Source organism: Taeniopygia guttata, chromosome W (genome assembly GCF_048771995.1).
Source record: "Taeniopygia guttata chromosome W, bTaeGut7.mat, whole genome shotgun sequence".
Taxonomy (NCBI): Eukaryota; Metazoa; Chordata; class Aves; order Passeriformes; family Estrildidae; genus Taeniopygia; species Taeniopygia guttata.
In genome coordinates this window covers 574,926-599,253 of record NC_133064.1, presented here as the reverse complement: position 1 = coordinate 599,253, position 24,328 = coordinate 574,926, and the positions used below count along the sequence as shown (strand labels likewise).

Sequence of the window (24,328 nt, the reverse complement as noted above, 5' to 3'; positions counted from 1 at the left end):
ACTGGTTGAATAGATAGAACTAAAAGAAATCTATAATTTCAGTGAAAAGGAAGTTATACAGAGGAAGGACTGAAGGACACTTCAATGTCCTCTTTTCATTACAAAACTGAAATAAAAATAGGAATTGCTAACTCATAGCCAATCTGCAGTTTGTATATGGCAGTTGTTGGTATTTACTGTTAGTGCACAGGCTGAAGCCAAAAATTAGTAATCTTTCTATATGTAATTAAAATACAATTTCAGAAAGCGGGATGCAATTATTAAACTGAATATCACATCGCTACTCTTAAAATTATGATTGTCAGTTTATTAATAACTGTTTTGCAGGAAAGACCATGATTCCCAAAAATTGTTACCTCTGGGAAAAAAAAGCACTGTATTTATGTTTAGCAGCAGATGGTATGATAGTGCTAATTTAGATTAAGCTCCCTGGATCCATGTTCTGCAGGATGGCAGACTTTCCTTTTGTAGGTTTGCAAGCTGAGCAGCTCTCTGGGATCTCAGGAGCATATTGTTCCTAGTTAATGTGGCTGTAGAATTGTTTAGCTTGCTCTTATTGTCCTTTTCTTCAGGTTGGAAGTGTTCATGCCTCTGTCATGAGAGGAGTACTGAAGGATAAGGGCCAGCTAGACAGCATGTCTCTGTTTAAGATTGGTCCAGGGTCAGAGCCTTTGGAGAATTGGGGTCTCCTTGATGTTACATAGGGACATGAGAATACAGATAGAGATTAGAATTAGGTTTTTGATATTTGACTGAAATACGGAGTACTCTTCCTTCTTTTTTCTTTTCAGTTATCTGAATACAGTCAAGGGAAATGGAAAAAAGTACCTGGTATCTCTTTTTCAGTCTGTAACACCCCTTCCCAGCACACACACACACACATACCACACAAACTATCCTTTTCCTTCAAGTTTTAGTGGCACAATCTTTATCTTCAGTTCATTAACTATTTGACATCGCTCCTCTTTGTTGCAGAGTGTAAGTAGCCTGAATGGCCCATTACCTCAGGGTTCAACTCTGAAATTAGCAATGTGCTAATGGGTTAAAGAGGAAACTGTTAATTGTTCATTGCTGCGCATTTTGTGGTTGTTAACTGCAGATCTGTTTGCCTGTAAATTAAAATTACTCCATAGTCTCACTCCAAATATCCTTTTTTAATTAACTCTTTACCTCTCGGCTGTTTCAATAAAGTCTCCCGAAATCTATTACATATTATGTCTCAAAATACTGTGGATTACTGCTTGACGGTGGTAGAAAAGGTGTATGTATATACAAAATTCAAATTTCTTAAGAAATATTTTAAATAACATCACAATCCAGATTGTTAGGTATGGTGATTGGTCTCACATGGAGATGTGGATTAGCATTTACAGCATCCATCCAGTTTACCTAATTTTGCTTCAGTCTACAGCCAGGACCCCAGACTAGAGCAGCCTCAAGCTTGCTGTGATGCTCAGCAGATTTCTGGACAAGCTTTTACTCTATCAGAAACAGAGAAGACCTCTTAATTACTTTTCAGATGTTGCTATTTTAGACAGATCTTTTATCACCTACTCACGTCAAGTGATTTTTTAAAATATTTCTCTTTTTTTTTTTTTGGCCTGGTGACAGCAGAGATAATTGGTAAAATGTACACTATTTCTAATTTTAGTTGAAGTTGCATTTAGCAGAAAAGTAGTAATATATTTATCTTTTTACTTTCGCAGGTGATGTGTTTGTTCCATGTTCTGTTAAAAAAATATGTGCATGTGAGCAATGACAGTAAGGCAGAATTTATGTGTCTTTGTGTGTCTTTGTAGTTGCACATTAGTAACCCCGTTCTCTTTAATATTAGCAATTTTTTCTATGGATGTTCTGTGTAAATGAACACAGAAAATGTGCAGAGGAGCTAATGGATCATTTAAAGTGGTTTCCAAAATATAGTGTAATTTTGAAAGCACTCCCGAGGGAATTTTGCTACCCAAGGATATATTGAAGATTTATTTGAAAATTATTAATGCATGTATGCTTTATAAAATATGTATTATTAATCTTACATAGTTTGCCTTGATATGTGTATAGGCAGCCAAGTGGGAAACATTAGAGAAAGTTAAAATTCTTTTATGTTAAAACAGTTAAGATCCTTTTCTTTGATTTGACCAAAGATGTTGTTTGGAAAATATTCATAAAGAAAATATTCATGGGGCATTTTGGCCATTATTAGGAGTTTTCTAGTAACTTGATTAAACGTATTGCATTAAATCATAAGGCATAAGAATTGAGGAATGAACTAGTGATTAATTCCAAGCTGTTTAAGTTCAATTTAGCCCTGAGCAATTTAAAAAACTACTTACTACCTTACACCTGGAATCTCATCCAAAATGGTTAATCTCCCCCCTTTTCTACATTTATTATTTTATGCTAAAACAACAATAGATAAAATGCAAAATAAAAAATAGTAAATTAAACATCATTTAGTCTGAAGGACTGTGCTCTCATATGGAAAAGCAGACATTCATTTACCACAAAAAACTTCTAACATCAAGTGTATTTTGGTTCAAATCCTTGAAAGTTATTTGGTTGGTTCTCAGATTGAATGTTTGAAGCAGTGCAGTAATAGAATTAATTACTATTAAATATTTAATCATTGCATATTTCAAGGTAATTTATTAATTGTTTTTAAGTCCTTCTTTCTCGTATCTATTGAAAGACAATAGTCCGTGTCTCTGTTGGTGGAACTGTTGTCATGTTATTATATTGTTAGGTAATTTTTTATAAGTGCAACTGTTTAGAAGGGACTTAAAGAGGCAAGTAGAGGGTTTTTTTAAATAAGTTTCCTCTTCGATTTCCATCAGTAAATTTTAAATCAGTAAAATTTCCATACTTAAATCAATAAAAATTTCCATACTTCAATCAATAAAAAAGCCCCTTTTAAAGCAGAATTGTGGAAGAAAAGTCAAAGCCTCAAAAGGACAAGCACTTCTCCAAGTGACCCCATTTATGGAATTCAGGTCATGATTCAGAAGGGTTCCAGCTTCACCAAGCTGGTCTTCCTATGTTCTGTACCTCATCCAGGGTTGAGCATCTTTGACTTTGTCTTCCTGGCAATGCAGATGTTCATGTCTCTGTAACTTGAACAGCTGTTTCATTCATTTGGGAAGACTGTAACTGCCTATAAAGTGCTGGTGTGTATTATTACTGCTCTGAGTGTAAGTAATATTATACAGTGTTCACTGTCCCATGGTTAATTGCTTTTTCCTTTATGATAGCTGTAGAAAATGAAGAGTGTTGTTGAATGAAGGTGTTTATTTGGTGGTTTCAGTTTCTTAAGTATTATAACATCAAACTCCCACACACAACTGAAGATGCCAAGTGTCTTAATAGTTATAGAAAAGTAAATTCCTCTCCCTACAGTGAAGGTTGAAGGGTGCCTCTTTAAGACTTCAGAAGTGGTGGAAAAATTAGGCAGAAGGTGTAATTGTAAGTAATTGGAGATGATGGTTGTGTGCTAGATGAAGGGATGCAATGTCCATTAATTAGAAAATGGGGGGAATGAAGCATTCACTGCTCCCAGGTTTGGCTGGTGTCTGAGCAGTGCAGCTCTGGTAAGTGATTTTAATAGTTGGTTACAGAATCTGATCTTACTGGCTAAGGCAATACTATAGAAATTGAAAAACCCCACAAAATCTTGTCTTTTGTTTCGGGAGAGAGAAAAGAAGAGTTCTAGTATGTATTAATGGACTTCAATTTTTTTGAAGATTAAACAGTAGACAATTGGAAATTTTCCCATTTTCCAATTTCTTAGAAATAGGAAATGCTTTAAACACCTGAAAATGTGACACTTGGAATCAGTATTTTAATTCACCTAAAATCTCAAACTTCCCCTTATTCTGTAGAAACGAGTACAACACACTGAGAAATTGTGTATCATTTGCTAAGGTACAATCTTAAGCAAGAATCAAACTCTGAAATAAGAAGTATTGTACATACTATACTATACATAAGAAGTACTATACATAGGCATTTATTCTCCTCAGTCAGTAGGGCTTAAAGCTGTCTGGTTTTGCTGGCATCTCATGGGATTTCACTATGTCAGGTAGTCAAGAAATCAAGTGAACACAGGTTTTATAATTTATTGAACATACACTTCTTTTATTCAATGGGAAGAAATTTAGATTTGAAGAACTGTAATTTCTTTCAGTCCAAACAGATTGCTCACTCAATACAGGTATTAATTGGCATTTATTAAACAAAACAATTATTTATATTGATCTTTTAAATTTGTATATCTCCACATTACTTCCTCCCGTAGTCAGTTGCTCTATAAAACTAACAAATCCTCATCGGAGAGCTGTTAATCAGAGATTGAACTATCTGAACTATTTTATTTCAACCATGAACTGAACTGTTTTTCATGGTTCAAGTTAAATTGTAAATAGTGACCTGCTTAGTTTGGTTTGTCCTGTTCATAATTTCGGATCATCGTTTATATTACTTAGCAATTCAATGCAGTATAAGTTGCATGAGAAAGGTTTCAAAACTGGTGTCTGAAGTTTTGACTTCCCTTTACAGAAAAGTTATTCCTGTCACCACCCCCCTGAAGAGTTTCAATTTGTCTTGCAGACAATTTGATGCTTTCAGGATAGTTTCAGTGCATGTTCTCCTTTTTTTGTCCTTTTGAATCTTAAAAGTTTCAGGAAATACAGAAAATAATGCTTAAAACAAGCAGCAATTCAGTGGAAAGAAGTTCACTGCTTATAAAATGCTATTTGATTGCCTTCCCCGTGCAGCAGCCTATTTTGTGCGTAAGGAGAGAAAGGCGTGAAAAGGAAAATGTTTTGCCAGCTTGCAGCTTGGGAGGTGCCAGCAGAGAGGCTGTGGACGGCTAAAGGAAGCTAAAGCAGTTCACAAACACGTCAACTCACAGCCTCAGTCTTTCCCAGAATCCACAAGAGTCACAGGAATATGTGTTCTGAAAATGCTTTTTTCCCCTCCTTCGGCATTTCGATAGAATATCTTGATAATGTATATGGAAGTAATCGTTTACAAGGGAGTGCTGTAACAAGAACTGTATCAAATTTGCTGAAAATGCAGTATATGAAGTAGTTAACAGTTTGCAGTGTATGACCTCTCGGTTTTTCATTGTTATCCTGAATTTCCACATGTGACTTACTTGATATTTTATCTCAATTATATAAATGTTTTTAAATTATTATTTTATATTTTTATTTTTCAGGTCTGGCAAAATGTCTCAGCAGAGAAAGAGAATTTTCATGTGGCCTTGAAAAAGGAAGAAAATCAAAGCACCCAGGAGTGTGATTCTCAAGATGTAAGATTAACTCACCTGAAAAACAAGGCCTAATCTAAGCTGTATGAAAACATGAATGCTGTAGGCGACTGTCAATGAGACTTTTCCTGTTCAAGATGGTAGACATATTTTATAAGCCTGCTATGTTCTGTATTAAAGTGCTGAGGAGCAAATGCTCTTTGCTGTCAATCTGTGCATATATATTATCAAGGATTTTTTTTTAAAAAACTGACTAATAGAACTCGTAAAGCTGTTGCAGGAAGAGCAGTGGTGGAAAGTGGTGTCATTTGATGTTTAACCATTTCAAAAATGCATTTGTTACTGGTTGAAGTGTTGCCTACATTATAGTGAGATGAAAAACCCTTGTTTACATATCATTATATTTATTAATGATTTATTTACTTCTAATAATTAGGCAGAGCCTTCACAGCTGCTTTGTTTAACAAAGCAAAGCCTTTGGGGAGATGTAAGACATGACAGCATAATAGATGAAATGATGGGATATTGTTCACTGCCAGTCTAGATAAACTGTAAGCTGTGTTTTTCTTAGGACAGGTCTGACAGAAAGCTAAATCTGGTGCTTTTACTGAGACAATACACTCAGTAAAACAGCGTGGTATGAGCTCTTAACAGAAATCTCAAATACATGTAATGTGGCTGAAATTATAAAGATACAAATAGAACAGGGAAAAAAACAGAGAAAATGAGCGAGACAGATTTTGTTGTGAGAGTCTGCTCTGACTGTTGAGGATTTTCTGCTCAATTGTTCAAAAAGTATAGTGCTACTCTAATTTGCAGGTGAAATATATATATCTCAAATATTCGATATATATTGAAAATATTGTTATATCTTGAGATAAAACAAAATCTGACAGAGGTAAATGAGTAGCTTGCTGTTAGTGATCATGACAGTGTGAAGAAAATTCTGGAAAAAAGATCTTAGATAACTCAGTATACAATAAATTTTTAAAAAATTATATAGCATCCATTTATTGCAAAAGTGTTACAAGTTTGTTGAGTTACAAGTTACCTCCCTTCTACCATATCCTCTACAGAACAAGGAGAAATTACAGAAATCCATAAGAGTGCATACTTTGCTGTTGCACATTTCTTAATACCTAAAGGTAAAGGAAACTTCAGTTGTTAGTAAAATTTGAAGAAGGGGAAGAAAAACTTGTAAAACTGTGAAGTTGGAGTGAACTCCATTTAGATTATGACTAGAGGTTAGTTATTGCTTGGAAAAGTTGTGTAAGGCTTGATGAAATGGTAGAATACTTTCAGCAGAGACTGAAACAATTTAGGCTAAATACTTTTATCAGAAATTGTAAACAGCTCTTTTCTACTGAAGTGGATACATTAAAAGAGAAAGAAAAAGAAAATAACTGGTAGTGTATTTCAAAAGTCAAACCAGTATTTAATTTCTGCATCAGGTACTGCAATGAAAGACACCTGAAAGATTCACCTTTCCATAAAATCAAGGTTTTAGTTATTGAAATGGTGGTTTAGTTATTTAGCTGGTTGTTTTTTGTCCTTCTAACAGCTCGTATTTTTAACTGTTTAGTCAGTCAGCAGATGGACACACTGTCCATCTTAACATAGGCTAAAATGGCCATAAAAATAGTGCAGGTGATGACATTGGTCTAGCAACCTTTTCTTCTTCATCATCATCATCATCATCTCACATTAACATAGAGAGAAAGAAAGACACAAGGAAGAATTCAAATTATTAGCTTTGAGAACTGAAATAAAAATCTTCTTTCCACAATTAGCCTTCATATATTGGCATTAGAAATACCACTTTAAGTTCTGAAAGAACTGGAAGGAATTTATACCCAAAGGATCGTAATTCTTCGGTAATTCAAAGCTGCCATTTGTACCTGTGAACACTATCACTTGGAGAAAATGCAACACTTAGGAAGAGTTTTAATTGTTTTTTTTTCATTATTTGACTGTGTGTAATTTTTTCTGAAGTTTTTACAGCTTCTTACATTCAAATGAAGGAAGATTAAGGTGGGATGGTTAAGGTTGTAATGCAGCATTTTAAAGAAAAATTAGTGAAGATGCACTAAAAACTGTGTTGCTTAGAAACCAAATATTTCAGTAATCCTTTCTCAGAACTTTACAAAGATCCTTTTATTGTGTCTCTGATAAATAAAATGTGATTTCTGTTTAGAAAGAATTAAGGTAGTGAAGACTAACTAGAGAAGAACATGCAATCTTATAGATACTGAGGGAAAAAATAAAGCAAAATGGTTAGCTGCTGGTTCCAACTGGTATTGTTAAGTCTGTATAGCTAAGCATCTCTACCTTCAATTTGTGATCTTTCTGCAATGTTGTATTTATGGGGTTTATGCTTGTTCAGAGTAATAAGTGTTGTTTACATTAGAACAAATACTGAAATACAAAAAATGAAAATTTATTGACAAATGGGATACAGAGTAGAAAATTTGGAAATGAGACACTGCTGATATTTACCTGTAATGAAATTTGGCATAGGACCAGTAATAGCCAGAAGTAGGTAGAATATCCTGTGATACAGGATCTGAAATTCATCAAATCCCCCCCCAAAAAAAAATTACCTTCAGTATTGTTGTAGAAGTTTCCATTCTTTTGATTATTTGTACTTTATTGGAGGCATCTTGTCAGTACTACTTTTTCTTAGCCTTATCCAGAGATGCTTTCCTATGTCTGACTCCTGAAAGCCTCTGTGCAGAACCAGAGCTCTGAAGAGCTTTTTCCCCTGTATCCCTTCCTTTTTCTGTCTTCCCAAAAGCTTTTGGGATTTTGGCTTTTACACCATAATTTACTTAATTGCCTTTCATGTCAGATAATTCTTATGCATATAACATATCATTTTAAACCACCTACTTGGTATTGCTAAAACATCAATGAATTTATAAAATTATTCTTTGTTCTCTGTTGTCATATTAGATTTTTTTGCTTTGTCCTTATAGAATCTTCTCTGATAAATAGAAGTGGTAGTGCTTTTATTTACTGCCTTAATTTCCTGCAGTAAAAAACCACTATATGTTCATTAATCATTCAACAACAAAGGATATTCAGTATTGGAGCCAAAATTGTATACATTTCTAAGCAACTACAGCATTTTGCTTTATTTTCTTAAATCAGTTTCCGTTTCAGAGCTTTGATCAAATTGCACTCTCCAATTGTTTTCCAAAGGGCGTACGAAGAGAAAAAAAAAATTTATAACAAAATTTCAAATGTAATAAAATCCTTAAAGTAAATTTGCTTCTGTAAATGAAGACTAGGAAGAGGAAGGTCATAAGAAGTTTTTTATCTGAGTTTAACCATCCCCTTAGCACACTGATCTAAAACAGGAAAAGTGTCAGAAAAACTGCAGAGGTGTCTTCTGGGAAGGTATATGCACATTTCACATACTTCTTGTTCTGTATCTTTCTTCTAAACAGTGATTAAAGCAGCTCCCAGTACAGACCTGTAACAAATTCATGAGCAAATCTGATAAAACATGTCTTTGAGTAAACTGTGAACCTAACCTGACAACTAAGATTACTAGTTTGTCAGTTGACCTAACCACACCATTCTTTTCTCCTGTATCTGGTTTATTTTCTTCAGAATTAACTCAGTACTTTCTCCCCCATCGTGCTTTACAAACAATTTCCATATCTGCTTTTTGTGCTCTGTGAAGCCAAAAGGAGGAGTGATGGGCAGGAACACTGAAACTCCAATGTCTGGTCAACTAAATCTGTATGATGCTCTTTAGGAGCAGCAGAACTATTTTCAAACTGCAAAAACGGTTACAATACCACTTATTTGAACTTGATTTCCTGTTCACTTGTGAATTGATTATTTGACCTTAAATTGTTATGATTTTTTTGACCATAAAGCCAGTTCTGATTTGCTGAGTTGATGCAGTAGAAAATACTTATATTTACATTGTTCAGCTGTTCACAGATAAAGCTGCATGATTTAATAGCCAATGGACATGCTGAGTTCTGACTGGCTTGTTAACATTTTTTTAACAAAGATGCACCCTTAGTTTATCCACCTTTGTCATTTATACATCCAGCTGTGAAGCTCTCCAGCTTTGCAGTGTTATTTACTAGGACAATTGAATACCATAACTTCCCAAATTTTGTATACATGACCAATCAATATGCAGATTTTATAACCATAATTTCACACACAGATAATCTGTTAATTGGGCTGCATGCTAAGCTGAGGAAAGCAACACAGCAAATAGTTTTTGCTTTTTGATAGTTTCTGCCATGTCAAGCTCTCATGCTGTCCTTTTGTAATGAGTGTACCTCTCATGGGAGGGAATCTGACAGACAGAAAGAGTCACACAGACAAACATACAAAACAATCCACTGTTTAGCATAGAGGGAACTAACAACAGTAACAGAAGTTTAATATTTTGCTTTCTTTGTCTGTCACCTAAGGTTGTGAAAGGTATTCTAGTCCATTGAGTTTATATTCTGCCACTGATCTTTAGCTGAGGGACACAAAGATATATGTGTTATGTGTGTTTGCATATTTATGTGTTTATATATGCATCTAGATACAGACATATAAAAACACATCAATACACACGTGGGGGTGTATGTATGTGTATGTATTTATATAGATATGCCTGAGGTCATAGGTGTATGGGATTCAGTTTGTGTTCTGTTAAACCCAGTCCCCTGTGTGTGTTTGCACCTCGTCCACAGGAGCTGGTTACAGTCCTGGCTATTGAACTGTTGTTGTTCAAGCTGTAATTTAGTTGGTAATGATATACAATGTTTCACAGTGACAAGGAGTCAATAATGAATATGTTATGCTTTAACATCATAAAGACATCCTTAAGAAAAAGTCCCTATCTTTCTCCAACAGTGGTCCATATGGTGTGCTACTAAAAGGAGAAGATCTCTGAGTGAACAAATGTGAAATAATACAGACATAAGTCGTTATTGCTCTTTTCCTATCAAGATAGCCTTTGTTATCTGGCCTATGAAAAGAGTATGCAAGACTACTCACTCATACAGCATTGTTTTATTGTTCACTTTTATTTTCTCTAAAGCAGACCTGTTTTTTTTTTTTTTCCTTTGCATGTCTTAAGAAGCTGACTTCTAGCTTTATTAATGCAATTAATAGTTTTTGCTTCCTATGTCCTATAAATTATGTTGGTGAAATAGGTCACCTGATTTCATGTTCTAGTAGGTACAGTTAGAGAAAATTCTGGATATGTAAATTATCATATTTAATTAGCATTATTTCTATCCTCTTCATTACACATTTTGCAATACTATTGATTGTTGGACCTATAGTATCTTTTGTCCTCAAGCCACACACCTAGAAGTCACCTAAATCTTCATTTTTTTCTGAAGATAATTCAGCTTGAATTTTTTTTTTTTCAAAATCTAGATTAAGAGTAAATAATTTAAATGGAAGTTTTGACAGGATCGCATGTATAAGGTTTTGAAGTATTACAAGACTACTAAAAATTTCTACTCTGTCATCTAACTTTTTAGTCTTTATCTAGGACATAAACCACGTTTGTTTGATGTTTTGTTTGATTTTCTGTCATAAAAGGAGTAGGTGCTTTATCAACAGACTTTGTTTTAATCAATACTGTGTTGATTATTCTCTACATTAATCCAATTTTTGCTTCTACTGTCTAGAGTGGGAAAGTATGAAAAAGAGTTCCCCACATCAAATCCATCTGCATCATCTCAGAGGCTGCCTTCAGTAGCTTAAACATGACTAAACCCCTCCCACTGTTACCTTGGAAAGAGTCTTGATGACTTTAAACTTAAAAAAAACCTTGTCATTTTCCCTCCATTTAAATGTGTCACTTTTAATAGCAAAACAAGTAGAGAAATTCCAATGTGAACTCATTTTAGAGTAATGACCAAGTATTATGAATATTTGACTGTATTTAATCTTTCAACTCCTTTTCTTATGGCATCCTTAATCCTACTCCTGAAGGGACTTGGATTTAAGTACAGTAGAATTTTCAGTGTTGAGTAAATCTTTGGTTTCATATCTGAAGATCTCCTTAGTTCAAAAATCCACTTTGTAATTACTTTTATTTATGCTGTGCAACTCTGCTTTCCCAGCTATTAAAAAGCATATTGGCAAAGAATACGACATTATTTCTTGAATAAAATGACAGCAAGTAATGCAGCAAGATTTTCTGCCTTGAGAATCATCTGACTTCTCCATTCAGTGACTTTATATTCCTATTCAGGGATTATTATACCTAAGAGATCTAGAGTATAGCCAAGAGAATAGTAATAGAGAAGTTCTAACTGTAATGCTGATTTTCTACTGTTTGTTACTATTTCCTCACCCATAAAAGACACTTGTAATTAATTTTCCGTTCCCTAGGACCACTTGTAGAAGTAAACTTCACTATTGGTGATGAGATTTAAACATGAAGAAAAAAAGCTGGATAAGTATCAAGTTGTTAGACTTGCTGTCACAAGACTATATTGTTGAAGACTTTTACAGGGATGATGGGAGTCTGGGATAAGCTTAGATATGAAAACTTTGTTCCATTTCATCAAGTAGGCTTAAAAGACCCAAATTGTGTTTTTTAAGTATTTTGGTTTTTTTGGTTTTTTTTTTTTTTTTTTTTGAAAACTGAATATTTTTGGAAAAAAATAGGAAGTAGTTATCTCTGACATTTCTCTTTTGGTGACGTGCCTATTTCTAAGTGGTATTTGTGTTTTGATGGTTTGAGGCATTATGGGTTATTGAGTTAGGAATAATTATTTTGTTGTTGTTAATATGAATTTTTTTTGGTAGTTTGATGTATTTGGTTGTTGTTTTTTATTAGTTTTACTTTTGGGAACGTGGGTATTTCTATGGTGGATCTTTTTAGGTAGTTATTTTATTTCGGTGGTGAATCTTTTCTTTCTTCGTGGTTCCGATTTTGTTATATCGGTAATTATTTGGTGGGGTTTTTTCGTTCATTTTATAGAGTATTGGGTTCTCTTTATGCGTTAGTGTAGTGGTAGAGTTTTGGGGTTTGATTTTTTATTTTTTTTCTAAGAAACGTTCGGGGTCTGTTGTATGGTTTGGAGTATAGTAAGTTAGTTGGCTTTTTTTTTTTTTTTCTTAATGTTTTTTTGTGATTTGCTGTGTGGGTTTTGTTATGAACAAAACAGCTTGGCTGCGACACTTGGCTTGGGCTAAGTACTGACATTGAAATGTTAATTAGCTAATTGTTCCTGGGAATCACCTACCTCCCCCCACCCGCACTACCATTCTATAGGTCTTTTTAGAAATGTGTGTGTCATTTTTGTGATGTGATAAGAACCGCTAGTGAAAGAAGTGTAGTGCGGGTTTTCTTGCCGGTAGTTGGTTGGCTGTGGAACCTTTCTGAATATTTTGGACGGCATTGTTGGGAATTTGATGCTGTTTTGGCATTTTAGTTTGAGGAACTGGATTAGAACTGCAAAGTTTTAACTCTAATGAAACAAAAGGAATGCATAAATATGAAAATAGGAATATAAAACTTCAATTTTAAATATGAACGGAAAACATATAAATAAAACATGTAACATGAATAATGTTATCCATTACTATTAGGTATTATATTGATATAGGGTATTTTATATGTTTATATACATATACATGTAGATTATAAATATAAATATGCCTTTAGAAACGTATAATTAATACATGTGGATATATAAATATGACAAAATAATAGGAATCAATACAGTACATAATGCATATTTTACTGTATATGTCTTATTATGACACATTATATGTCATAGGAATTATAGCTCGAAATATAGTACCTCAAGATATTGTGATAGAATATATAAGTACTTGTGAAAATCGAAAATAGAAATAAAGAAATATCTAAATATAGTTTTAAGTAAAGGGGATTTTAATTGTCTATTTGGTAGTAGGTAGGGGTTTTATTATAAAAATGATAAATATAAATAAAATAAAATTAGAAAGTATAGAAATATATCCTAAAGACGTTAAGAGCTATATAAAATCTCAAAGGTAAGTAACTATAAGTATTAGCGGTATGTACGAAATAGAATTGAAATGAAAATTTATCTATCTTGCTACCTTATTATCTATATAATATATATTTATAGATACATCAATATAAAGGAGTAATGCGCATGTGACTATAATGATGAAAAAATATATGAATATTCAAGTAGCATTTAAAGAAAGGGATTTTTTTTGCTTTGATTAGAGGCAGGGTTTTAATGGAAAAACGATGAATATACATTTTGTTTTGGTATCTATCTAAATATGGAAATAGATAATCAATGTATACAGATAAATATACAAATATAAAATGTAAATAAAAATAAGTATGAGGAAGAGATAGACTATAAATAACACCATACATCAATCTACAATAAAAATGTACATTTGAACATAAATGCGAAAAACAATGATAAATTTAGACGGAGTTTAAAGAAAGGGGTTTTTAAAAAAATTTTTACTTGCATAGAGGCAGGGGTTTATTTTAAGCCCTATAAACCTTTTAGAAATCTAAATCTAACTATAGAAATATACAAGCAATATATTAAGATATGTGTAAAAATATAAAATATAATGAAATATAATAGGAATAAATGTAAGAAATTATAAAAATACAATTATACATCAATATACGTTATAAATCCGAATGTGAATATAAATATGAAAAATATAAAAATAAAATAGCTTGAAATGCAGTTTAAAAGAGAAGGTTTTTGCTTTTGGTTCCTGTTGGGTTAGAGGCAGGATTTTTTGCTGGCGTTCTTTTCCGCGCGGGCTGTTTTGGGGCATTTGCTGCAGGGCAGGTTCCGGAGGGGATCGCGCCCGTTCTTTTCTGCCGCCGGCCCCGCCCGCGGCCCCGAGGCGAGCGGCGGCCCCCGGCGGTGGCGGGCGGCAGTGCTGCCGCCCTGTGGGCAGAGGGCGGTACTGCAGCCCGCCGCCCGCGGCCGCCATCTTGGGAGTGGCTTGTCGCGGACTCGCTTGACCTTCTCGAGATGGCGCGAAAAAGAGGACGTCGGCATTCGAGGACCCGTGTCTGTTTTTTCTACACTGCCTGAATTGTCCCCAACGCCGGCGCCCCCCGACGGGATTTTCCGCGGCGGTTCCGGTGCCGTGCACAGGGGCTGTGGGGTCAGCAGCACCGCGAGCGTGCGGGTTTTTGGCGGGGGCCGACGGGCATCGGCGTAATACGCCTCTCTCCGTCCAGGTCCCCACGGGCCGCCATCTTGCGAGTCCCTGGTGGCGGGCTCGCTTGAAAAGTGCTGCCCCATTGTGGGCAGAGGGCGGTACTGCAGCCGCCGGTGCCGGGGCGGGAGCGCGCGGCGAGCGGCGCGCGGGGCGGTGTCTGTGGGCGCAGGGCGGGGGGCGGCGGCGGCTCGGGCGGCCCGAGCCTCAAAAACAAGCTCTGGTCAGGAAACAAGCTTGGTGCTTTGCGCGCAGAAGAGGAATTTACAGTGCGCATGCGCCTAGCGGCCATGACACTGTACGGAAAATGGAACTGTGCTGTAGGAAGGCGGCCATGATGCTGTACGGAAATTCCAGTGCGCATGCGCTTAGCGGCCATGACACCGCGCGGGAAAATAAAACTACGCATGCGCAAGGCGGCCATGACAGTGTACGGAAAATGGAACTCTGCTGTAGGGAGGCGGCCATGATGCTGTACGGAAAACCCAGTGCGCATGCGCCTAGCGGCCATGACACCGCAACGGAAACTGGTACTGCGCATGCGCAAGGCGGCCATGACACTGTACGGAAAATGGAACTGTGCTATAGGAAGGCGGCCATGATGCTGTACGGAAATTCCAGTGCGCATGCGCAGGGCGGCCATGACACTGTACGGAAAATGGAACTCTGCTGTAGGAAGGCGGCCATGATGCTGTACGGAAATTCCAGTGCGCATGCGCAAAGCGGGCGTACTGCAAAGGGAACCGCGCATGCGCACTGCGTGGGGGGGGAGAACCTTGCCATCTGTTTTTTGGGGGTTTGGGATTTTTGGAAATTTGGTGTTTTGGGAGTTTGGGAGTTTGGGGGGTTTTGGGGATTTGGGAATTTGGGGTTTGGGATTTTGGGGATTTGGGGATTTGGGGTTCGGGTTCCCGGGATCCCGGCCCTGCTCAGCCTCTCCCGGATCCGCAGCAGCTCCGGAACCGCCTCGAAACGGAGCCGGGACCCGCCCGGGTGAGCCTGAAACCCAAAATCCCCCAAAAATCCCCTAAATTTCAAATTCCCAAACCCCCCCCCCCAAACCCCCCCAAAAAACACTAGACCTCAAAAAAACCCAAAACCCCAAAATCCCCGAAAAATCCCCAAAATCCCAAACACCCAAATCCCCTACATCCCCCAAAACCCCAAATATTCCCCAAAAATCCCCTCAATTCCAAAATCCCAAACCCCAAAAATCCCCCAGGTCCCAAACCCCCAAAATCCCCTAAAAATCCCCCCTGAAGTCCCCCAAATCCCCAAAACCCCCCAAATATCCCCCCCAAAAATCCCCCAAACCCCAAAATCCTCCAAAAATCCCCAAATCCCAAACCCCAAAATCCCCTAAATCCCCCCAAACCCCAAAATGCTCCAAAAACCCCCCAAAAATCCCCTAAATCCAAAATCCCAAACCCCAAAAATCCCCTAAATCCCAAAATCCTCCAAAAATCCCCCAAAAATCCCCAAAATCCCAAACCCCCAAATCCCCTACATCCCCAAAAACCCCAAATATTCCCCAAAAATCCCCTCAATTCCAAAATCCCAAACCCCAAAAATCCCCCAGATCCCAAACCCCCAAAATCCCCTAAAAATCCCCCCTGAAGTCCCCCAAATCCCCAAAACCCCCCAAATATCCCCCCCAAAAATCCCCCAAACCCCAAAATCCTCCAAAAATCCCCAAATCCCAAACCCCAAAATCCCCTAAATCCCCCCAAACCCCAAAATGCTCCAAAAATCCCCCAAAAATCCCCTAAATCCAAAATCCCAAACCCCTAAAATCCCCTAAATCCCAAAATCCTCCAAAAATCCCCCAAAAATCCCCAAAATCCCAAACACCCAAATCCCCTACATCCCAAAAAAACCCAAATATTCCCCAAAAATCCCCTAAATTGGGGATTTGGGAATTTTGGGATTTGGGAATTCCCGCCCCTCCCCCCTCCCTCATTCCCGTTTTTTTTTTTCAGCTCCCGCTGGGAATTCCGGACCCCCCCCGCCCAAACGGCTCCGAGCAGCTCCAGAAAATACCCAAAAAAATTCCCAAAATTCCCAGGAAATCGTGGAGAAAGCGGCGCCGGCCCGGAGGCTGCAGATCCCCGCCGGAAATCCGGGAATTCCGACAGGAAATTCAGGAATTCTGGCGGAAAATTCAGGAATTCCAGAAAGAAATTCGGGAATTCCAGTTGGAAATTCAGGAATTCCAACGGGAAATTCGGGACTCCTGGCTGGAAATGCAGGAATGGCATCAGGAAATCCGGGAATTCTGTCAGGAAATCCGGGAATTCCGGGAATCCCGGTGCGTTCCCAACTTTCCGTGGCTCAGTTTTACGGGAGCCGGAATTACCGGGACCCCCTGGAGCGGAAACGGCTCCGGGAGCTGCTGGGGCACGGAGAGATCCCGGAAAAAACCCGGAATTCCGGGAATTCCGACAGGAAATTCCGGAATCCCGGCGGGAAATCCGGGGATTCCGCCAGGAAATCCGGGAATTCCGCCAGGAAATCTGGGAATTCTGCCAGGAAGGGCAGCTCCAAAGGCAAAGGGAGCAGCGGGAATTCCCGGAATTCCAGGCTGGGGAATTCCAGGATTGAGAATTCCCAGATTTCCAATGTTGAGAACTCCCGGAATTCCAGGATGGGGAATTCCCGGATTTCCGGGATTGGGAATTCCTGCAGAATTCCAGGATGAAGAATTCCCTTATTTGCTTTGATAGACTTTCCTGCCCCTGGCACAGAGGGAGGGGCTATAAACCAAATTGTCATTACAAATCTGTCTGAAAAGGACCTAAAATTAGATGCCATGAAAATGGCTCTGGGAATCCCCAAAGTCCCAGCTACGGTAAGAATCAGACTTTGTGCCTCTGTCCTGGAAGAGCACAGCACTGCAATGCATCCTAACACATTTTGCAACCTTCTAATAGATATATTTCATCTCATGCAAGAAGACAGATGAGTAATTCCCAGGAGCTTCATGCAAAATTGGCCCTAAAGCAGATCCCAGTAGGCATCAAGGTAAGCAAAGAAATGTAGCCCTTTCCATTTTAGCCAGCTGCAGTTGACAACAGATTTCAAATTTAGACTTCAAACATTCTCATGAAGAAATTAACCCTTAGGTTGTTGTGGCTTTACTGTGATCCATGTAAAATAGCACCTTTTCCTTGTGCATTTTTTTTAACACAACACTTTTTTTTTTTATTTTTTCCTTGCTAGGCTGGATTCTGTATGCTGCAAGGCTGTCATAGCAGGATATGCTGCAAAAGAGTTTGTTGCATCTTCTTCCTGAAAAGTTGGTGGAGTTTCTCTCTATGCAGAGGGTACAACATTTATGGTCAGGACAGGGTTTTCTTGCTTTGTGGTTTTCTTGCTGCTGCTGCTGCTTTTAAAGGGGTCAACACTCTTAGCTCCAGGAAACTGAAACTAAATGTGAGCAGGGACTGGAGGAAGGAAGCAGGGAGGATCCACTACAAGATTCCAAAAACTAAATAAAGCAGGATTCAACTGCCAGTGGCTGAATAGCAGCAATTTATGAGCTGTTCCTCAAAAGCCCCAGACAAGCACCAAGTCCTGTGGGAAGCTGGAGATTGACAGAAGACACCTCCAGAAGAGTCTGCTGTTGAAATTTCCTTTAAGCCTTTTTTTTTTTTTTTTTTTTTTTCAAGTGGATCATCCAGACCTGGCAAATGCATAAGGTCAGCCCTTGGAAGAGCAAAAAGCTCTCGCCAAGAAAACCAAACGAGTGGCTGAAATCTGTCCATTTGTCTGCCTGTCTTTTTGGCCTTGGATTACTGTGCTTTTCAAAGCTATTCTTTCATAACTTGGATAAAAAGGTAAATGTTTCATATAGCCCCGCAAGTAGTAATCATCCTGTCCATGCAAAAAAAACCTGCTGCCTGAGGGATGGGCCCCAAACCAGAGGTGTTTCTCATTTACCTACAAAGCGTCTGGCTTTAGCATGTGTAGTCAGTTTTTGTGAACATGTGAGTCCATTGCCTGCTCTAACAGAGTTAGTGACTTACTTTCAGTGGTTGTAGAGAGTTTCCCTGAAACAGCACTGTTTGTAGTCCATTGTGTGACTTAGGAGACACAATAGCCAGACAATTCTGCAAGTGTAATATAACTGTATGTGGCGTTCCCAGAAAATGCTCTGAAGTCTTCTCTCCGTTGCACCATGGTGATAAAAACCACTGCTGCTTTTCAAGCTCCACGAGGCCATGCTGTGCTGTGCTGAAAGGGATAGAAAAGCCAATTAGCTCTGAAAAGTGAAGGGCAGGCAGAGAGGGGTGCTCTGGCCTGGAATTCCCTCCCTTTGGCAGCAGCAAAGGTCAGCTGTGCAGCCAAATTTCAGTGACCACATGTGGATCCAGCTTGTGCGTGTTGCCAGCTATCTGCACAGGGAGTGGGAGAGGGTGGGGAGGAAGAATTGATTCTGGAAGGGGAAAGCCTGAGTTAAAGGGAAAAGTGGAGTGAAATGTGACAGCTGGGATTTCCAGAAGATAGTTTGATGGATGCTGGCCATCCAGCTTCCCTAGAACTCTTTATCAGTAACACCCTCTATATCTCCCTGAGTGACTTTTAGCCTGTCTGGCAGTTTTCAGCACCAGTGTGTGAGCGAAAAGAGGTGGAAGGCAGTTCTCTCTGATTTGGCAGCTCTGGGACTTTGTGCTGCTGGCTGAGGGTCTGGATTTCTCAGGAACTTCCTGGCTACCTGTGGCTCCCACAGGCTTGTAGGACTGGGCTTAGAGAAACCCTGAGCTGCCCGATGTCTGCTCTTGCTGCAGCTCTTCTGAATAGTCCTGGGTGTGGATGTGAGCCTGCAGTCCTTGGGAGGCAGAATTCACTCCACAATCCCAAGGGACTTGCTCTATCTGTCAGTGCAGGCCAGCTGTGGGAATCCTCCAAGTCCCTTTATCCTGTTCTGTGTGTCAAGGCCCTGTGGCTGACCACGAGTGCCCCGAGCTGCCATGGACCCTTCTTGCAAGGGCAATTGTTTTCAGAGTCAGCGTAGGTGCTGGCTACCTTTGGAAAAGTGTGAATACCCCGGGGAAATCCATGGGGCAGACACCTTGGGCCATACTGTGTGCTGGCACCATCAGCAGGCATGATACAGACAGAGGTGCTTTGCTTTTGGTGTGAAACCTTGCTCTGATGCGTCATTCCAAGGAAAACAGCCGGAATTGGCAGGCCAGGTCATGTGGTGAGATGAGTAATTCCAGCTCCCTTACTGGACCTGATTTATACAGCTCAGGTCCAATAGTTCTGAGAAATTGTTGATGGTGGGAGCCTTTCTGTTTGTTTGTTTCTCTGGAAACTTGAAGCCTTTCAAATAAAGAACAAATGAGGTGTAGGGAATTTTTAGCTGGGGTATGTGCTTCAGGATGTTTGCTGCATTCAGGCTTCAAGAACACAAATTCTCTGCAGACAATCCCACACACAGTGGGGGAAAAAAGGATATTGGGCTTGGAAGTGCACCAGGGAGATGGGACTCAAGTGAGCTTTGAACAGCAATCATTGTCATTAGTGGTGGTGCTGTAATATGTGCTTGACTCAAATCCAGCATTGCACAGGCAAGAACCTGGTGAAAGCTTTGTAACTTGATATTTGTGGTTGTGATCCGCTGTTGAATAGGCTAGACATGAATAAAATCAGTATTTTTTAAAGTGTTGTGTGGGGTTTTTTATGTCAAAAAAGGCTGGTTGCCCTCTTGGACTTTATTGTGTTCATGTGAAATGTTTGATGTGGACTTAATACGGGTCTGCAGATTTTTTAGGACAGTCCACGTCCCCTTGCAGAATTTCACCTTCCTCAGAGGTGGGTGCTGCAGTGCTGCACTGAATTTCTGCCACAGGGAAAGATGTGAAGGTAATTTGTCATGTTACCCTGCTGGTCCTGCAGGGGTGGTCCCTCTGTGCTGTGACAGCTCCACAGCCTGCCATCAGGTTGGCGTGATCTCCTGGCTGGACATCGGTGCCGGTGAGGGATGTGTCTGACTCCATTCCGGCCCTTGCTCGAGGAAAGGTGTGGGTGAAGGTGCTTTTGCATCTCCCACATTCTGTGTCTGGTTGGACACCAAGACTAAAGACTGCCAATTTGGGCACTGCCCAGAGTGTTACCACCTTCCATGAGACCTGTCCTGCTCCATCATGGGCACTGCATGTGGGAATGCTCAATGGCAATCTCCAAATTACTCCTCACTCAGCTTTTTCTTGCTTCTGGACTCGGGAGCCACAAAGGTAAGTCCATGCATGTGGCATTGATCCATGCGTCTGCCTCACTCACAGTCACGCTGGCAGAGGGCAAGGAGACAACAGTCAAGGAAAAAGCCTTGTTTTCCCAGTGGATGCAGGAGTCTGTGTCTTGCTGAAGGGCAGTGGTCCCCACACAGATTGTTTTTCTTTTTTCCTCTCCCCCACCACTGTGGCAGCATTGTTACTGGTGAGTTCGTGTGCTTGTCTGCTCCCTGTACCTCACCCAGAGCCCTCACTGCCTCTGGTCCTTGAGCCCTGGACACGTTTGCACATTTGAGTTAATCCACATACTTTGTTTGTTTTACAAAGTCTTTTTTTTCTCTCAGCTGCCACATTTCAAAGCACACTTGCTTACTTTACTTCATCTCTTTCCCTTCTTCATCCAGCCCAGATGATTCTTCACTCCCCTCTGGAGGGAAGTTGCTGTCCCAAAGCTATTGTAAATGCAGGTGAACCCGGTGGGAAGAAATGGTGATGTCTGACTCCAGTTCAGAAGGCTGAATGATTTCTTTATTATAACTATACTATAATGCATTCATATACTATTTCAAGGAGATACTAAAACTACAAACCTACCAAATCTCACTGACTCACAACTCGTGACCCTCTGAGAGCCCAGCCCCAGGAGGGTTGGATTGGCCATCAGACTCAAGCAATCCTCACCAGAATCCAACCAAGCACTCACCCCAGGTAAGTAATTCTCCAAACACATTCCACATAGGGAAAAGAAGGAGCAGAAATAGAAATAGTTTTCTTTTTCTTTCTTCTGTGTTCTTCTTTGTTCTGTGTTCTTCTATGAAAAAATCCTGAGACAGCAGTGAATGTGCCTACCACACAAACCCCACCGCACTAAAGTGAGTGGCACAAATGCCACCGAGGGAGCTGTGTTTTGGATCCCATCAGTACAGACCCCCCCACTTGCCAGCCTGCACCAGCAGTGCTCCAAACCTGCAGCAATGTGTGTAGAATTGAGATTGCTCACAACTACAGGTAGATGTCTAATGTCCAGGCAATATCACATAAATCATCTCTTCACCCCAAAAAATTAATCAGATTTGGGTTACGATGATGCAAACCCCTTTATCTCCCTATCACCACCACCTCTCCCCCTTTAGTATTTATTAAAGAAAAGTCAAAATGCTTCTAATAATTTTTTTTTTTTTTTTCCCCTATGAAAATGTCTTTTTTATCTAGCAGGTAGCAAAGATCTGAAGGGAGGAGTGGTCATCTCAGGCTGCTGGGGGTGGTCACTCATCAGAACTGTAAATGGGTGATGGGGATGGAGACAAAGGCAATTCTGGTCAGGCTGCAAGCACAGCCCTGACTTCCACTCTTGTAAATAGTCATTTCACGGCTTCCTTCTGAAATTTGGGATTTAGGGAGTTCCAGCAAGAGGTGAGGCCGCTCCAGGGCTGTGTCTGTGAGCCCCAGGAATCTGTTCTACATTTTTTCAGTCCCTTGCGTGGTGTTAAATTTTGTGACACCTTCTTCAGTCTGACTTACTGCAGATAAGACAGAGAGGATTTTTTTAAACCAATGAGGATTAGGGTAAGTTTGGAATAAGGTTTTTAGAGGGTGGATTATGAAGGCACGAGCTGTGCAAGGCTGACCATTTGAGCTTCATCTGCCATAAGGGCCCACAGAGTATTAAACTTCATTCAAGGCAATTCAGGTATAAAGGAAATGTCAGGAAGAAGGAGGAGCAGGGAGGAGTATAAATGTATTCATTCTGAGTACAGCATTTGTATTTGCTGTTGTAATTGGTCTGTTAAAATGATTTCCTAGAAGTGAATTAGCGATCCCAGTAGAGAATACCATTTGGAGAGCCATTAAATTAGAAGAAACTAAATCGAAGGCAGAGTAGCATCTCTTCTATGCTGTGGCAGAAACTGTGTTGCAGACAGATTGACTGCTGACAGATCGTCAGAACTGAGTGGTATTCACTCATGACTTCCAAGGGGAATTGTGGAATTACCTACAGCACTTCATTCACTTAATGAATTGTTGCCTCCATTGTTGCCTGAAGCCTGCAGAGTAACAAAGGCGCTGGCTTTCTTTGAAACGGTTTCCATAGGTGTCTCTAAGGTACCGCAGCCTGGTAAATGTAACTTCTGCAGGAGGAGAATTACTTGTATAACAAGGAATTGAATCAGTGAATGCCTGATAAATACAAAAAATGTCCTTCATAAAAGTCACCATCATTTCTGTTATGGGAGGTTTTGCTTCGGGACACTGATTTCTTTGGAGAGATAAACAAGCACGGTGGTAATGGTGAGACTTCTTGGTTAGGTCAGAAGGTTTTAGAGGGAAATGTCCACTCACGTGATCAAAAGAGAAGATCCTGGCATGGTTAAAAATGGGAAACAGTGAGCTTGTAGGTTTAGGTGATCTGCTTGTGGTCATTCTTCAGACTTTTAATATTCATGCAGAAGTTTGGCAGAAACAGGAAACTTATGTGTAGACCAAAATCAGTTCAGCTTCTACAGTAAATGGTATTAACTGGTGTTATGTAGCTTTGACCCTTTGGAGAGATCTAAATCTGGCCTTTCCCAAGTTCTGATGGAGTAAAATAACTGTTTCCCAGTCTTTTATTTGCAGATACTCTAAATATTGTTGCTGGGGATCTATATAAAAAATTCAAAGGTAAGTAAAAATAAGTATTAGCAGTATGTGTGAAATATAATATAAATAATAATTTGTCTATCTTGCTACCTTAATATATATATATATATATGATATATATTTCTAAATACGTCACTATAAAGTAGAAATGCAAATGTGACTATAATGATGAAAACAATATATAAATATTCAAGTATTGTTTAAAGAAGGGGCTTTTTTTTGCTTTTTATTTGGTTAGAGGCAGGGTTTTAATGGAAGAAAAATGAATATACCTTTTATTTTGATATCATTCTAAATATAGAAATATATATTCAATGTATGCAGAGATTTTTCTATTCTATCTCTTCTGAATATTTATTTTCATTTCTATTTTATACTTTCATATAACACCATACATCAATCTACATTTTAAACGTAAATTTGAATATAAATGCGAAATATAGAGACAAATTTAAACGTAGTTTAAAAGAAAAGGGGTTTTTAAAAGATTTTTACTTGGATAGAGGCAGGGGTTTATTTTAAGCAATATAAACCTTTTAGAAATAGAAATCTATCTATAGAAATATGTAAGCAATGTATTAAGCAATGCATAAAAATATAAATTGTAATAAAGGAATAAATGTAAGAAATTATAAAAATACAATTACACATCAATATACGTTATAAATCCGAATGTGAATATAAATATGAAAAATATAAAAATAAAATAGCTTGAAATGCAGTTTAAAAGAGAAGGTTTTTGCTTTTGGTTCCTGTTGGGTTAGAGGCAGGGGTTTTTTGCTGGCGTTCTTTTCCGCGCGGGATGTTTTGGGGCATTTGCTGCAGGGCAGGTTCCGGAGGGCATCGCGCCCGTTCTTTTCTGCCGCCGGCCCCGCCCGCGGCCCCGAGGCGAGCGGCGGCCCCCGGCGGTGGCGGGCGGCAGTGCTGCCGCCCTGTGGGCAGAGGGCGGTACTGCAGCCCGCCGCCCGCGGCCGCCATCTTGGGAGTGGCTTGTCGCGGA

At 39.2% G+C, this 24,328-nt stretch overlaps 1 protein-coding gene and 1 long non-coding RNA gene across 8 annotated transcripts in view; both read left to right on the top strand.

Moving 5' to 3' along the window:
- Positions 1-11,675, top strand: part of LOC121468907 (leucine zipper protein 2) — a 281,472-nt gene extending 269,797 nt beyond the window's left edge. For 4 of the 6 annotated variants that reach the window (XR_012053299.1, XR_012053301.1, XR_012053300.1 and 1 more), the window contains one exon: positions 5,216-6,264. Coding sequence is in view for 1 of the 6 variants with exons in the window: in XM_072922970.1 (XP_072779071.1) it covers positions 5,216-5,308; positions 11,639-11,650 (105 nt within the window). In the remaining 5 variants the exon portion in view is untranslated. Of the gene's footprint in view, positions 1-5,215; positions 6,265-11,638 lie in introns of those variants that run through there. The other 2 variants (XR_012053302.1, XM_072922970.1) reach the window with 1 other exon arrangement.
- Positions 11,676-15,187: 3,512 nt separating this feature from the next.
- On the top strand, positions 15,188-24,001 carry LOC121469058 (uncharacterized). Of its 2 annotated transcripts, none has more exons than XR_012053343.1 (4): positions 15,188-15,445; positions 16,432-17,473; positions 17,672-21,396; positions 21,522-24,001. It is a non-coding gene; the product is annotated as an uncharacterized lncRNA (long non-coding RNA). The 2 variants fall into 2 exon arrangements; XR_012053344.1 differs by lacking the exon at positions 21,522-24,001 and having other exon boundaries at positions 17,672-20,691; positions 21,093-21,461.
- The last annotated feature ends 327 nt before the right edge of the window (positions 24,002-24,328 follow it).